This window comes from Artibeus jamaicensis, unplaced genomic scaffold (genome assembly GCF_021234435.1).
Source record: "Artibeus jamaicensis isolate MK-2021 breed Jamaican fruit bat unplaced genomic scaffold, CSHL_Jam_final contig_432, whole genome shotgun sequence".
Classification (NCBI taxonomy): Eukaryota; Metazoa; Chordata; class Mammalia; order Chiroptera; family Phyllostomidae; genus Artibeus; species Artibeus jamaicensis.
This window is the reverse complement of record NW_026521828.1, coordinates 7,601,697-7,614,676: the sequence shown is the minus strand read 5'-3', so window position 1 is coordinate 7,614,676 and position 12,980 is coordinate 7,601,697. Positions and strand designations below refer to the sequence as shown.

The window sequence follows — 12,980 nt, the reverse complement described above, 5'->3', positions numbered from 1 at the left end:
CATTTAAATGCAACTCAGTGAAGCATAGTTTCCCAAAAGCACTGGGGTAACGTCTTAAGCCTTTCTTAAGCTTCTCTTAGATCCAGGACGTTGAATTTTGCCAACAAAAAATCAAAAGAGAGACCGAGAGAGTTGTCCTTTGTCCTAGTCCTGGATAAGATGTTAACATGAGTACCCAGGAGAAAATGGGAGGTGTGGGTGAGGGAGAGCTCCAGGCCTGGGCAGTAAGCGGGGTTTTGCTCGGGGTACATATATCTCCCAGGCCTCCTTTGAAGAGAAGAGCAGTAGGAAGAGGTGATAAAGAATCCATCCTATCGAGGGCTGAGAAATTCCTTTCCTGCCTGCTAGTTCTCCCCTTCCCTTGTTATACAACTAAATAGGGTTGGTGGTTGGGGGAGAAAATTAAGGAGCTAAATGGCTCCATTCGCACAAATGGCTTCATTTTCCAGGTTGTAGCCTGATTCCTAAGCCAACAAAAGCAGTCTGCTTCCCTGTGGTATCTCTGTGGGACTGATAAGATGTCAGAGATAGGAAGAGATTTGATTCCAAAGTAATAGTGAGTACTATGGCCAGCAAACCTCTAAATGTCCCAATTCTACTTTGACGATCACTGTTCCTCATGAGGTCTGAGGTCGATACACACACACACAAAATAAATACCCATTCTTATTGACTAGATTTGTGCAGACAGGGTCTGTCATTAGCCAGGGCTGAAGCACAATGAATGGGGTGAGAACAAAGGACATCTGTCCCTGTTCCAAGCTAAAACCCCAATCTTATCATTATTCAGATGCAGGAAGGGCAGTAGTGTGAAGAGATAAAAGTTCCAGCATGTGCTCAAGAGACAAGCAGAGAGAAGCATATGGCCAAAGGTCCTCTGGGCACAGTGCCCACTAGGTGAGCTGTTCATTTGCTTCTGAAGGTGACCTTGCAATGTGGTGATTCTGCCATCTAAGAATGCAGCTCAATGAGCACCCTGCAAGCTGGTTCAACAGTTCAGCATGTCCTCCTCTTGGGAAGAAGGGCACAATGAAGAGAAAAGGAGAAGGAAGAGAGACAGGCCTGCATCTCCCTGGAGGGGTATATCTCCCCAGATGCCTGCAGCTCAGGAAGGTTCCATTTCATTTCAGCAAACAAGGCTTGTTTTCTGTGTGTGTGTCCAGTGTGGTGTCTGGGTTCACAAGGCAGTCCTCAGAGCATGGGGGAAATTACACGGAGAAGTAACATTATGGAGGGATGCCTCAAAACTGTGGGCTGCAAAAATAGCATGGTAATCTCTTCTCTATAATTACCTTTCTCGTGTTTATGTTGCCTAAATGGTGGGTCCTGAACTGGCAGTTCATCCGCCACTTCAAGGCCTGTGGTTTGGGAGGCCATTTGCCTTTATCCCAGTGCCCCTTACTTCCAGAAATGTCTCCCCAAGTGGAGAGCAGGCTCCATGCTTCTTTTCCATCCTTCCACTTGCACGGTATCCTCTAAATAGGAGGTGCAGAAGGAGCTCTTAGAGCCCAGCTGGGACAAAACCCCCATTTCACAGATGAGAAGGCCGAGGCCCAGGATGGCCAAATGCCTTCTTGGCCAATTCCACATGTCTGTCTCTGAGTTCAGTACTCTCTCCACTGTACCACACAGCCCCCACAAGTAAGGTTCTCCTAACAACAGCTATGCACCAACATTTGCATATTATGTGTCTGTGTGTGAATAAATATAAAAAGGTGTAATATATACTTTACAAAGCAGTGTGCTGCCTTCATGATATATGGTTGAGTCCAGAAAAACAAGTGTGCCACAACAGGTATAGTATAATGTCATTCCTGTTCCTCCCTTCCCAACAGAAATAGCAGCCTTTGTGTGTGCTTCTGTGTGATGTGTCTATGAGTATCGCCGTGCATGTTCTCACAAGCATAGAAAAGGTCCGGGGTATGCCCACCAAACTGTTAACAGTGGATTCTTCTTGTGGGTGGGAGACTTTCATTCTTGTACTTACTATACTTTGGTATTGCTACAAGTTTTACAATGAGCATGTATTGCTTTTGCAATTACAAAAAAAACACAAATGAGAATGCCATTTAGCGAGTATAGAATCCAAGCCAGGCACTCTGCTGGGTCCTTTATACACACCATCCCACCTCCTCCTCCCCGTGGCTCTACAGAGTACGACAATCATTACACCCCAGAGAGGGAAACTGAGGCTTACAGAGGATACCCAACTGGAAAGTGGGAGTGCTGGGACCTGAACCCAGCACTATCTGACACGAAAGCCATATGCAAATTATCCCTGGGATACACGTGCACTCAGGAGAGCGTTGTCTCCCATGGGAATGTCATCCACTGCTTCTGAGTTGCTTCACGGCAGAAAAAGGCTGCCGGCTGCCACACTATTGAATAAGGGGCCTTAGGGTTCCTGCTGCCTGAGCTGATGGCCCCTCTGCTGCCCCACCCCCTGTTCTTCCATCTTCACCATTCTTAGCAATCTCTCCACGTGTGAATTCCATCAAAGGCTTGCTCACTGCTATTTTGGACCATGCGTTAGCACGTGGGCTTTGATGTAATGGGAGAAGGCCAGACACCTCCAGACGATGAAAAAGAAATTAGAAATGTCCTATCTCTCTCCCCTCACCGTCCCAGAAGCTCTTGGCTACAGCAAGCTCCCCTTCCCCGCAGGGGGCCTGACCATCCAATGAATAGAGAAGTGTTCAGGGGTTGGGGAAGGGAATGGAAACCTCCATTATTCATTAGGGCCTTGGAGCCTGCTGTGCTGTCCCCTCGGAGCTGGCATCTCCTAGCCACCCCATGGCTCATTTTCTCACCTCCAGGTCTTGACTCAAATATCCATTCACCACCGAGGCCTTCTCAGACCACCATTCCTAAACAGCACCTCCCTCCCCATCCCTGCTCTTCTGAGAACTTTTATTCCTTTGCTTCCATAACACTTGTCAACTGACATACTGCACACTCACTTGTTTATTTGTTTGCTGTTCCCGCCAATAGAATAAAAGCTCCATAAGGGCAGAGCTGTTGGTTCACAACCGCTTTCCCAGTACTGACACTAGTGCCCGGAGTGCTATAGCCACACAGGAGATGGAAAAATGAATGAACCGCCCTGGCTGCCATGGCTCAGCGGACTGAGTGCAGGCCTGCGGACCAAAAGGTTGCCGGCTTGATTCCCAGTCAGGGCGCAGGCCTGCGCTGTGGGCCAAGCCCCCGTTTGGGGGCCGGCAAGATGCAGCCAATCGATGTATCTCTTACACATCCGTGTTTCTCTCCCTCTCTTGCTCCTTCTCTTTCCCTCTATCTAAATTTTAAAAAATGAAAAATAAGTGTGAATGAACCAATCAAGGAACTTAGAAACCAGAGCCAGAGGAGTCACTTAGCACAAGGCCCAGTTTCCCCTCAGAAATCACAGGATTATAAAAACCGTAACAGAGAGGTTTAAAAAAATCAGAAAACCATCATCCCCACCCCCTCAGCTGTTTTGCATCCGGCCTCACACACACCATGAATGAGAAGGGTTTGGGAAATAAACACACTAGGAAGTCGTGTGCAGTTGGAGTTCCGCTCGCTAACACATGTTCGAAAACAAAAAGCCCAATTTAGACGAAAATAGCAGGAAGTTGTCCCCTAGGGATACCTGATGAGGTCATAGTGCTTGACTGTGCTGTTTCCATTTTTGTTCAGTCTCCTGCCTCCTGCCAATTCAAGGAGGCAGGGAACCACATCCAGTCCCCCACTACTCACTGGGAAGCCAGAGAGCGGCTCGGAGCAGCACACCATAGAGCTACAGCCGTAGGCTTTCCTTGAACCCAGACCCATGCCAGGAACACACATGGTCCTGGTCTCCCCTCTCATCTACCTGCTCTGTGGCCTTGGACAAGTGCCTGCCCCTCCGAGTTGAAGTTTCTGCATCCACACATAAGACTGTTGCTCTCAGTGTTTTTTAAAGTGGCTTCCCGTTCTAACTTCCAGTGACCTTTTCTTGCAAAGGCTCCAAAACAGGAGGGAGGGATGAGTGCTGGGATCCCTACTGGGCCAGCCCAACTCCTAAGGATTTGCGCATGACAGCAACCCTACCACTTGGACTGCCCAGAGGAAGCTGAAGGGTCAAATACTCCATTTAGGGGAAGAATAGGGTGGATTAGATTAGGCGACAACAGGGAACATTTAGACTCGAGCTAGAGGGCAGGGGCCATGAGAAACTAAAGCCGACCCCTGAGAGAGATTATCAGGAACAGACCCTCTAAGAGCTGTTCCCTGCAGGACAAAAGGATGACTAGGCGAGGAGAAATCCCTGGCATGTCGAGCCTGCACCCTCTGGGGACAGTCAGCCAGGTCTGCTCCAGGGGAATGAGACAGAAAGAACACATTCTTGGGTTGGGTTGATGCTCCAAAAAAAGTAGCTAAAATAAATGGAAATGCCCATCTTTATGGGGGCAGAAGGAAGACATGGATGAAGCCCCATTACTGCACATGTGAAGTCACACTTCTATGACATTTCTGGCACCACTCACCATCTTTTGACTCCACTCACCCTTCTTTGCAAGGGTCCAGAAGCCCAAATTGGGAATAATTTATATTCTCTTGTTCCACCGAGTTCATTAGTTATTCCCGCCCTTCTGGACATGGGAAGGTCCCCAGCCATCCCTTTCTTGGCAGTAATGCATCTGATTACTCATCTGCTTCCAGGGAGGCTGCCAAGAGGAGATGGGCAGTTGTCCGAGCCCTGCAGCCTCATCTGCAAGGTCTGTGTGGCAGAGCCCAAGTGGGGAAATACCAAAGGCCCTCAGGGTCTCCGGGCCAAGGAAGGAGAACTCTCCAGTGGCGGAGCAGATTTGGAATGACCCAAGAGCAGGCAGCAGACACAGCTATGTGTTATCTATTCACCTGCTCACTAACACGAATCAGGATATAACTGTACATGATGGCAAACCAGTGTGCAAAGGTTTCTGACTCAGGCCGCCACCCAAGATGAATGAGGTTAGAAAGGTGGACACTGCAGCCCGATGAAGCCAGGAGACTGCTGACCATGCCCTTATTGGCAGAATCTCAGGGTGAGCTGAACCAAAACAGATGGAGCAGCCAGGGTTGGAGGCTCAAATCCCAGAACGCTCCACCTTGCCTCCTCCTCTCTGCTGTTTTCCTCTAACCTCCTTTGCTTCCTGCCATGCCCTGAGCTGCAGCTGGTAACACAACCGTGGAGTCCTCGAGTCCACCCCCTCTTCACGCATGTGCACACTCACACGCACATGAACTCTGGGAAGCCCTGGAAATACAGCTTGTTAAACAGTCCAGCAATTTCACGGTAAGTGTAGAGGTTGTGGAAACGCTGTCTTGGTCAGAGGCTCCCCACAAAGAAACCAAGGATTTGAGCAAGCCCCTGGGTCACTTCACTGACTGTTTCCTTACATAACAGTGGCACCTGCGTCCGGCATTGACATGGAAGTGAATTGTTTCACTTTAGACAAAGGAGGAGTCCACTTACTCATTCTTCTCCAGGTCCAGGATCAGCTCTCGCCCCTCAGCCATTACCCTGAGCTCAGCTTTGAGTGGATGCTAAAAGCAACAACAAAAGAATGTCAGTTCCTAAATGCAGGATGGACGCTCCCAGAAACAGACACAGGATCTAGTACAGTGCTTTGACATTGATCACAGGAAGTGAAAGAGAAAGGGTCAATTGCATTTCCAGCCCAAACATAAAATAGCTTCAGTCCCAGAAGGACCAATTTCCCTCCCCCATCTGCCTTCTCCTAAAAGACAAAGGAAAGAAACTCCCAGCTGAAATGTGGTGTAAGTGCTTGCATGCGGGTCTGGTAAAGGCAAATGCTGGAAAACACGGTCTTTGACAGCAAACTTGGTGTGGGATCAGATCTGGAATCCAGGGCTGACTCTGACACTGCTGTGATGTGAACTTGGGCATGTTACTGGACCCCCCTACAGCTTAGTTTCCTCATTTATAAAACAGAGATAATATGGGGCTCTTGTGGGAATTAAGTGACACAGTGAATACGAAGAACTTATCTGGCGTACAGGAAGCCTCAATACGTGGTGGCTATTATCTAAAATACCAGGGAAAGCCTTTCATAGTGGGTTATTCTATATTATTTTGTTTTGGCTCTCAGTGTGGATACCCCCCATCATCTCAGAGGAGACAACTAGGACCACTTCCAACTAAGGTTTTTTAAGCCAAAGGAAGCCACATTTTACATACAGGAGAAAATGTGCCGATGCCCAAAGTTGCTATCCATCCAGCACAGGCTATTTAAGATATCACACAAATGATAAGCAAGAAGAACATGTTCAACATCACTACTAATTCCCCCCTCCAATTTTTTTTCAAAAATACCTTAAAAAAAACAAAACAAAACATGCATCACAGAACGTCAGAGCACACTGTACAGTGGACACTCTCATACCCTATACCCACCGGGGAGATTTTCAGCTGATACCACCAACTCACTGAAAAATAATTTGACACTACAGGCTAAGAGTTGTTAAGTGTCTGAAAAGAGTTTTTATGTCTGAAAGGAACAAATGGAAGAAGGGGCAAAGCTCTACCTGCATAAACACGTGCATTACTTATAACCCTAAATAATGAAGTATAACCTAAATGTCCGAAATAGAAATAGGAGAATGGGTAAATAAATGATGACCCATCCACGTGACAAAACCCTACACAGTCATTAAAAACAAAGCCTTTAAATAATATCTAAATTATCAAGAAAGTATAAATGATAATTATGAAGCACAAAAACTCAAAATGTACACGGCATGTTTTATTTAAATATACTTCTGTAAAAAAGGAAAAAGCAGAGAGAAAAAAAAACCTAAACCAACAAGTTACCATAGTTACCTTCAAGGCAGTGGGATCCCTGGCTAATTTGATTTTCTTTTGTGCAACTTCCCATGTTTTTATAATTGCTTAAGGAAGAGGCCTCTTACTTCTTTTTACTTTATTATGGTGGAAAATTTCAAAGAAATGAAAAATCGAAGTCTAAGTAAATCTCCATGCTTCAACAATTCAACTTCCAGCGGTTAAACTACTTTTGAAGGAAGAAATTATTGATTTACATATTTAAACCTTTTTAAAACAGCATCTGTCCTCTGGGGTATTTTAAATATGTGCTCTCCAATTTGATAATAGCAAGGAACTGATCAACTCTTGAGGTCTCTTTCAATCCACAAAAGCTCTTGGTAGAGTCTTGGCCCCTTTGAGTGCGGAACTGAAAACCTAGTTTTGGTGTGTCTGAGAGAGCAGGTCATCTGCTTTGTCATCCCCTTCTGGTTGGGGGCCTGGGGCTTCCAAGCACATTTCTTCCTCTGACTTGCCTCAAACCCCGCTTCCCAGTAGAGTCTTGGGTAGCCCTGAGCACTTTCTGGGCTCTGAGGACATCTGAACTTTCTGACCTGGGATGCTTGAGCAACCCTGTCCTTTACTTCTTTTATTTTGCTCATTTGTCTCATTGACTTCCCTTAAGAACATTTCAAAATCACGGGGAGAGGAAGTGAGGTGGATGTTTGTTTGCCCAATAACTTTCACTAAGGGATCCACTTCTCTGTTTCTGATGCCCTGCTTTGGCTCTGCCAACACCTCTTCTGGTTGCTGGTCCTTGGCCACTTTACTCTGGGGAGTTCAGGAACAAGGGCCCTGCGCAATCACATTAGGCTTCAGGGACACTGTCCCAAGTGGTCATTTGAGAAAAAGCCCATGGCAACTGAGTGGCAGCAATTCTCTTATCCAAGAGGTAGGTGGCCATCAAACAGCCCACACAAAAAAGGAAAGTGGACACAAGCCAAAGCACCGTCACCTCTCCTCAAAGAGACACAAACTGTAACATGAGAATGAGCTCAGGCACTATTTTCTAAATATGAAGGTCCTTGTTTCTACAGGGACGTTTCATCCAAAGCAATGAAACGGCATTGCGAGGATCTATGCAGCCTCCCAGGCCAGCTTCACTCAGCTTTTCTTTTGCGACTCCACCCTGTGCTAGGAATGGGAGACTTTGCCTCTCCTAAGGAGCTAAGCCACAATTTTGTATTTAAAAGGTTAAAATTCCTTTCACTTTAGGGCTGCATTAAACAGACCCTCAGCGCTTCATAGGGTATTGGAGATCTGTCCTATGCACTGCATCCCTGTTAAGAGCCAGTACTGTATTTACTATACAGTGAGTGTTCAGTTGGTGTTTGATGAATTAATTATGTAAATGAGAATAAGAGGCTTGAGTGGACACACCTTCTTCTCTCTCGCCTACTCACCCCCTACCTTCCAGACATTCCTTCATGTGTTCATTCAACAAATACTTATGTGCCAGGCCCTGGGCTGACTATTCATACAAAACGCCGTGATTCTGGGCAGACAATGGCTGGGAACAAAGACAGGATCTGGGGCTCCACTTTGTTGCTCAAACCCTTCCTGAGGATGCCCAGCATCCCACATCTGGACGCGTAACAGGGAGGCCTCTACAAAGAGTATCAGAGACATTCCTCGGCAATAATGAACAGGCTGGACTATCTAAGATCTGAATTTTTAAAAACAACCTGCTCCAGGATGGCCATCCATTAATTTGTCTAGACTTTTCCTGAAGCTATTTTCAGCCTTTCTGACTTTTTGATGAAATGAATTCAATGCGTTTATTGTCTTTAGGGTAAAATGTTCCTTGCTTTTCATTTCTCCTAAAATGTTTGCTGTAAGTTCTTTTACTAAACACAAACTGGAGCATTTTTTAATATGTCAATATAACTCTAATCATAACTATAAGGATTCCAGGCATTCTGACTATTTACCTTTCTAGACTCAAAAGCCACAGAGTCTGGGATCCTTCCTGACACAGCTCTCTCCTCTCTCCCCTGCTATAATCTTGCTCTTATATGCTGCCCAATAAATCACTGACCCTTTGAAAATGAAGAGATCTTATTCACTACCTGCTCTCCCCAGCCCTCTCCTTTCTCATTCCTTTGAAGCTCTGTTTTATCAATGAGGAAACTGAAGTTCAGAAAGGTCAACAACCACATCTTCCCTTCAAGCTCTCCCACGTAAAAACCAGAGCCACAATGAATATCCTAGATGCATAGGTCCTCTCTGCAAGAACAGGGGTGTGTTTTCCATCTTATCCCCAAGCTCCCTGATAAAGCGTGTGCATTTTGCTGGTGCCATGATCCAAGATGCCCACTGGATTTTAAGATATATATTCCCTAGTACTAGGTCCCTACCTGGCCTCTTATTTAAAAAATAGTTTGCATTAGCATTTTTTCTCCAAGTGCATCACCTCATCAATAAAATAAAGCATGTGTTATGAGGAGTGAGAATAACAATGACAATATTTAATCAATTCCAAATAAGTTGGTGATTTTTGTGACACATATTTTCACTTAGTTTGTAGAGCAGCATTAACAAGGATTTTCATTTCCTCAACTAACAACATTTGAACATGTTCTAGAAATTTGTCATACGATGAAGGGAAGTCCCATCTGGGATTCCAAAAATGACAGACAGACAGCATAGAGTGGGTTGGATGGAACTATCGGTGATGACAGTCGAGTAGGTGGCCCAAGCCTCACACGGTGAAGTTGCCAACTCTTGCCTTTGAAAATGAGAGCTTTCAGTCTTACCTTTTCACCCACGGGGCTTTCTGCAGTCTTCCACTGAGGTATTATTAGTTCATGCTGTAGAGGGGGGCTGCCCTCCCCACTTCCCCCTGTTGATACAAGAAACACAACCATTGGAATCCCAGACCTCTGCACCCTAGCTAAACCAGACATGCCTTTCCAACTGGGAAGAACCTCATCCTGGGTCATTAGAAGACATGCTGGATTGCAGGCTCCTGGCTCTTATGGGTCAGGCGCTCTGCTAGGTGTTGGTAATACAGCGCCAAACAGGTGTCAAGGTCTCTGTACTCCTCCCAAAGTGCATCTTCTAGAGGTGGGAGATAGGTAACACACAAATATTCTCAAATGGTACAACAGGGTCAGGGCATAAAGAGACACCTGAAGAGGGATTCCCTATTATAAACAGGATGGTCAACAAAGATGGCATTTAATTGAGGGACCATAGGAAGGCAGCCATGCAAAGATCTGGAAGAAGGGTGCCCCGGGTAGAGGACCCAGCAGGCACAATGACCCTGTGTGAGCAGAAGCAGACTTGGCCGGTTTACCAAAGCAGCAGAAGGTAAAGGTAGCTTGAGTCCTAGTAAATGAGGGAAGAAGTTGGTAGGAGACGTGATCAGCAAGACAGCCATGGGTCTATTACAGAGGCTATCTTGATTTTATTATAAATAGACCTGGAAGGCACTGGAGGGTTTAAACATGAGCAATATGATCTGTATTCAGTCTTGAACAGATTGTTTAGCCTGCTGAGTGGTGACTGGGGGTAGGGGTGGGTGGCAGAGGGAGTGAGAGTAGAACCACAAGGCAAAACCGGAGACTCGCAGAAGCCCAGCCTGGTGAGAGATGATGGTGCCTCAGACCAGAGTGACATCAGTGGAGAAGAATGAAGTGGTTGGATTCTGGGCATATTCTGGAGGTCAAGCCTATGGGTATTATTTCAATTGAGCTTCAGTTTTTTCATCTGTAAGATGAAAATGATGATACCTGCCTGCCCATCTCACAGCATTACTTGGAGAGAGAGTCACTGTGAAATCACTACTCGGTCCACAAAGCATCATAGCACGACCTGAGCTTCCTGATGCGAAATCCACCTTTGGCTCTCACTTCCCACTTTCCAAATCAATCTTACCACCCAGTTCTCCTTCATCTTCACAACAACCCCGGATGTAGGCTGTAGGATTCCTATTTTTTAAGAAGGGCAAATTGAAACTTGTGTAAAGAGAGACTTGGTTAAAGCAGTTGCAACCTTGAAAACAGGTTGCAGATGATCTTTTTTAAGATTTTATTTATTTATTTTTTAGAGAGGGAGAGAAACACCAATGTGAAAGAGAAATATTGATCGGTTGCCCCTTGCACACCCCCAACCTAGCCCCATGAGGTAATGACCAGGCATGTGCCCTGATGGGAATTGAACCAGCAACCTTTTGGTTTGTGGGGCAATGCCCAACCCACTGAGCTGCACCAGTGAGGGCCGGACAATCTTAATAAAGTGGTCATTTCGCAAGACCTAGTCTCTGTAAGAATAGGCCAGACCCATAGGACTCCTGGGGGTAAGGGTGAGGACTCCAAAATCTATTGTCTAAACCAACCATATCAATCACACAGAATGTATGTACTGAGTGATGGAGTAACATGGTTGTTTTGTTAGAGGGGTGGGGTTATGAGTGATTAACTTTCCTTTCAGATTAGTGATATAACGTATTCTCAATCAAGACACATCCTATAAATAATCTCATTAGACGTGCATTAGTTCCATCATGTTAGGCACTTCATATTCATAGGGCACCAGAGAAGCACAGTTCCTGCTCTAGGGGCTCTGATTGTCTAGATTGTTTGCAAAAAATATATATATATATATATATGATGTTTAATGAAATATTTAAAAATGAAATGATCTATATGATATAAAACATGCTGAAAGCAATCTAAAGGCTCCATAATGGAGAACCACAGGGCATTTTAAGAAAAATTGTTCAAAATTTGGAAATAAGGCAAAGAGAAAGTAGGACATCCTTTCAATACCACATTGTAGCATTGTTTAACAGGCCCTTCCATACATCACTGAATGACCAAGGGGAATGTATCTTTGGCTGACTTTTAGAATGTACTATTAATTAAAAGACTATACTCACTTAAGGGTCAGCTGTAGGTTTCTGACTGGTGGAGATGCAAATGACTTCAGTGCAGTAGAAAGATAACGAAGAATCCTGGTTGTCTGGCCCCAGCTGCTGTACTGACACTTCCCAGCACAAGGTTTCCTCTGTCCCAGCACAAGGTTTCCAGGTTCCTCCTCCAACGCCCGTCCACCCCTGTTCCTCTAACGCTTTGAACCAGCTCTGCCACCCCATTCACTGCCTCGTTAACGACCCGAACAAATCTTTGCCACCCCTTCATCCTATATTTGGATGCGGGTCATGTTTTTCACTTTTTGAAGAATATACTTCTGCAATTTCTTGGTGGAATTTACAGTCATTAAAATCCTGGTTTTTTTTTTTTTTTTTTTTTGAGAATTTAACGATGTGGGAAATGCTCATTATGTGAAGTAGAAAATGCAAGCACAAAACTACATATGGTATGGTTCCAGTTTTATCAGTATGTATTTATAGGAACACACACACAAAGACTGGAGAAAAGAGGAGAGACTAGAAAAGCAGCGGAAAGAGAAGGCAAAAGCAGGGGGGGAAAAAAACAGAGGAAAGAGAGAGAGAGGGAGGGAGGGAAGCCAGGGAGGGGACCCGCTGTTTTCTTCTTGCTCAGAACCTCCACCACCTCCCAGGGCGTGCAACGTGGGAACAAAGCCGGGATCCCGGGCTGGGGGACCTCGGGGACGCAGCCCTGCGGAGTTGCGAGGGGCAGCTCCCAGGTCCCCGGGCCACCTAGCCCACCCCCCTCCATCCCCACCACAGCCATCTCTTGCCCAGCCACTTACTTCTGCTCCACACCGGCAGGGCGAGCGCCAGCAGGCACAGCCCGGCGGCACCCACACCCCTGGGCATGGTGGCAGCGGCCCCTCGCGCGCTCCGCTCTCACAAGCACGCGGCCATGCCAGCACCCCAACCAGCCGGCGACGCGTCTGGAACCCACTGACCGGCCAGTGCTTCCCAGCCCCGCTCCCAGCCATCAGCGAGATGCTCCGCCCTGCAGAGGTGGAGGAGGGGACAGGCCCGCCCAGAGGGGTGGGCGGGACCGCCAGGGGCGGAGTCGGTTGGACCCCTCGGGAGTCCGCTGGCTCAGGTGACCCGGAGCTGGGCCGCAAGGATTCACTGAAGGTGGGGCTTGGCCTGGGGAGAGTCCTGGGCTCGGGCGTACGGGAGTTAAACAAGACCCGTTTCTGCACAGCAGCATGTTTCCTCTGTCCCGTACTGTCCCAGACGCCTTGGGTG

At 46.6% G+C, this 12,980-nt stretch overlaps 1 protein-coding gene across 2 annotated transcripts in view; it reads right to left on the bottom strand.

The window, feature by feature from the left end:
- The window catches only part of ADAM19 (ADAM metallopeptidase domain 19), a 77,596-nt gene extending 64,872 nt beyond the window's left edge, over window positions 1-12,724 (bottom strand). Inside the window, exons 1-3 of one of the 2 annotated variants that reach the window (XM_037152230.2) lie at window positions 12,527-12,724; window positions 9,604-9,689; window positions 5,480-5,550 (exon numbers count right to left, since the gene is read on the bottom strand). In XM_037152230.2, the coding sequence (XP_037008125.2) occupies window positions 5,480-5,550; window positions 9,604-9,689; window positions 12,527-12,593 (224 nt within the window). In that variant the 5' untranslated portion in view covers window positions 12,594-12,724. Of the gene's footprint in view, window positions 1-5,479; window positions 5,551-9,603; window positions 9,805-12,526 lie in introns of those variants that run through there. The other variant, XM_053665898.1, reaches the window with a different exon arrangement.
- Window positions 12,725-12,980: the final 256 nt, after the last annotated feature.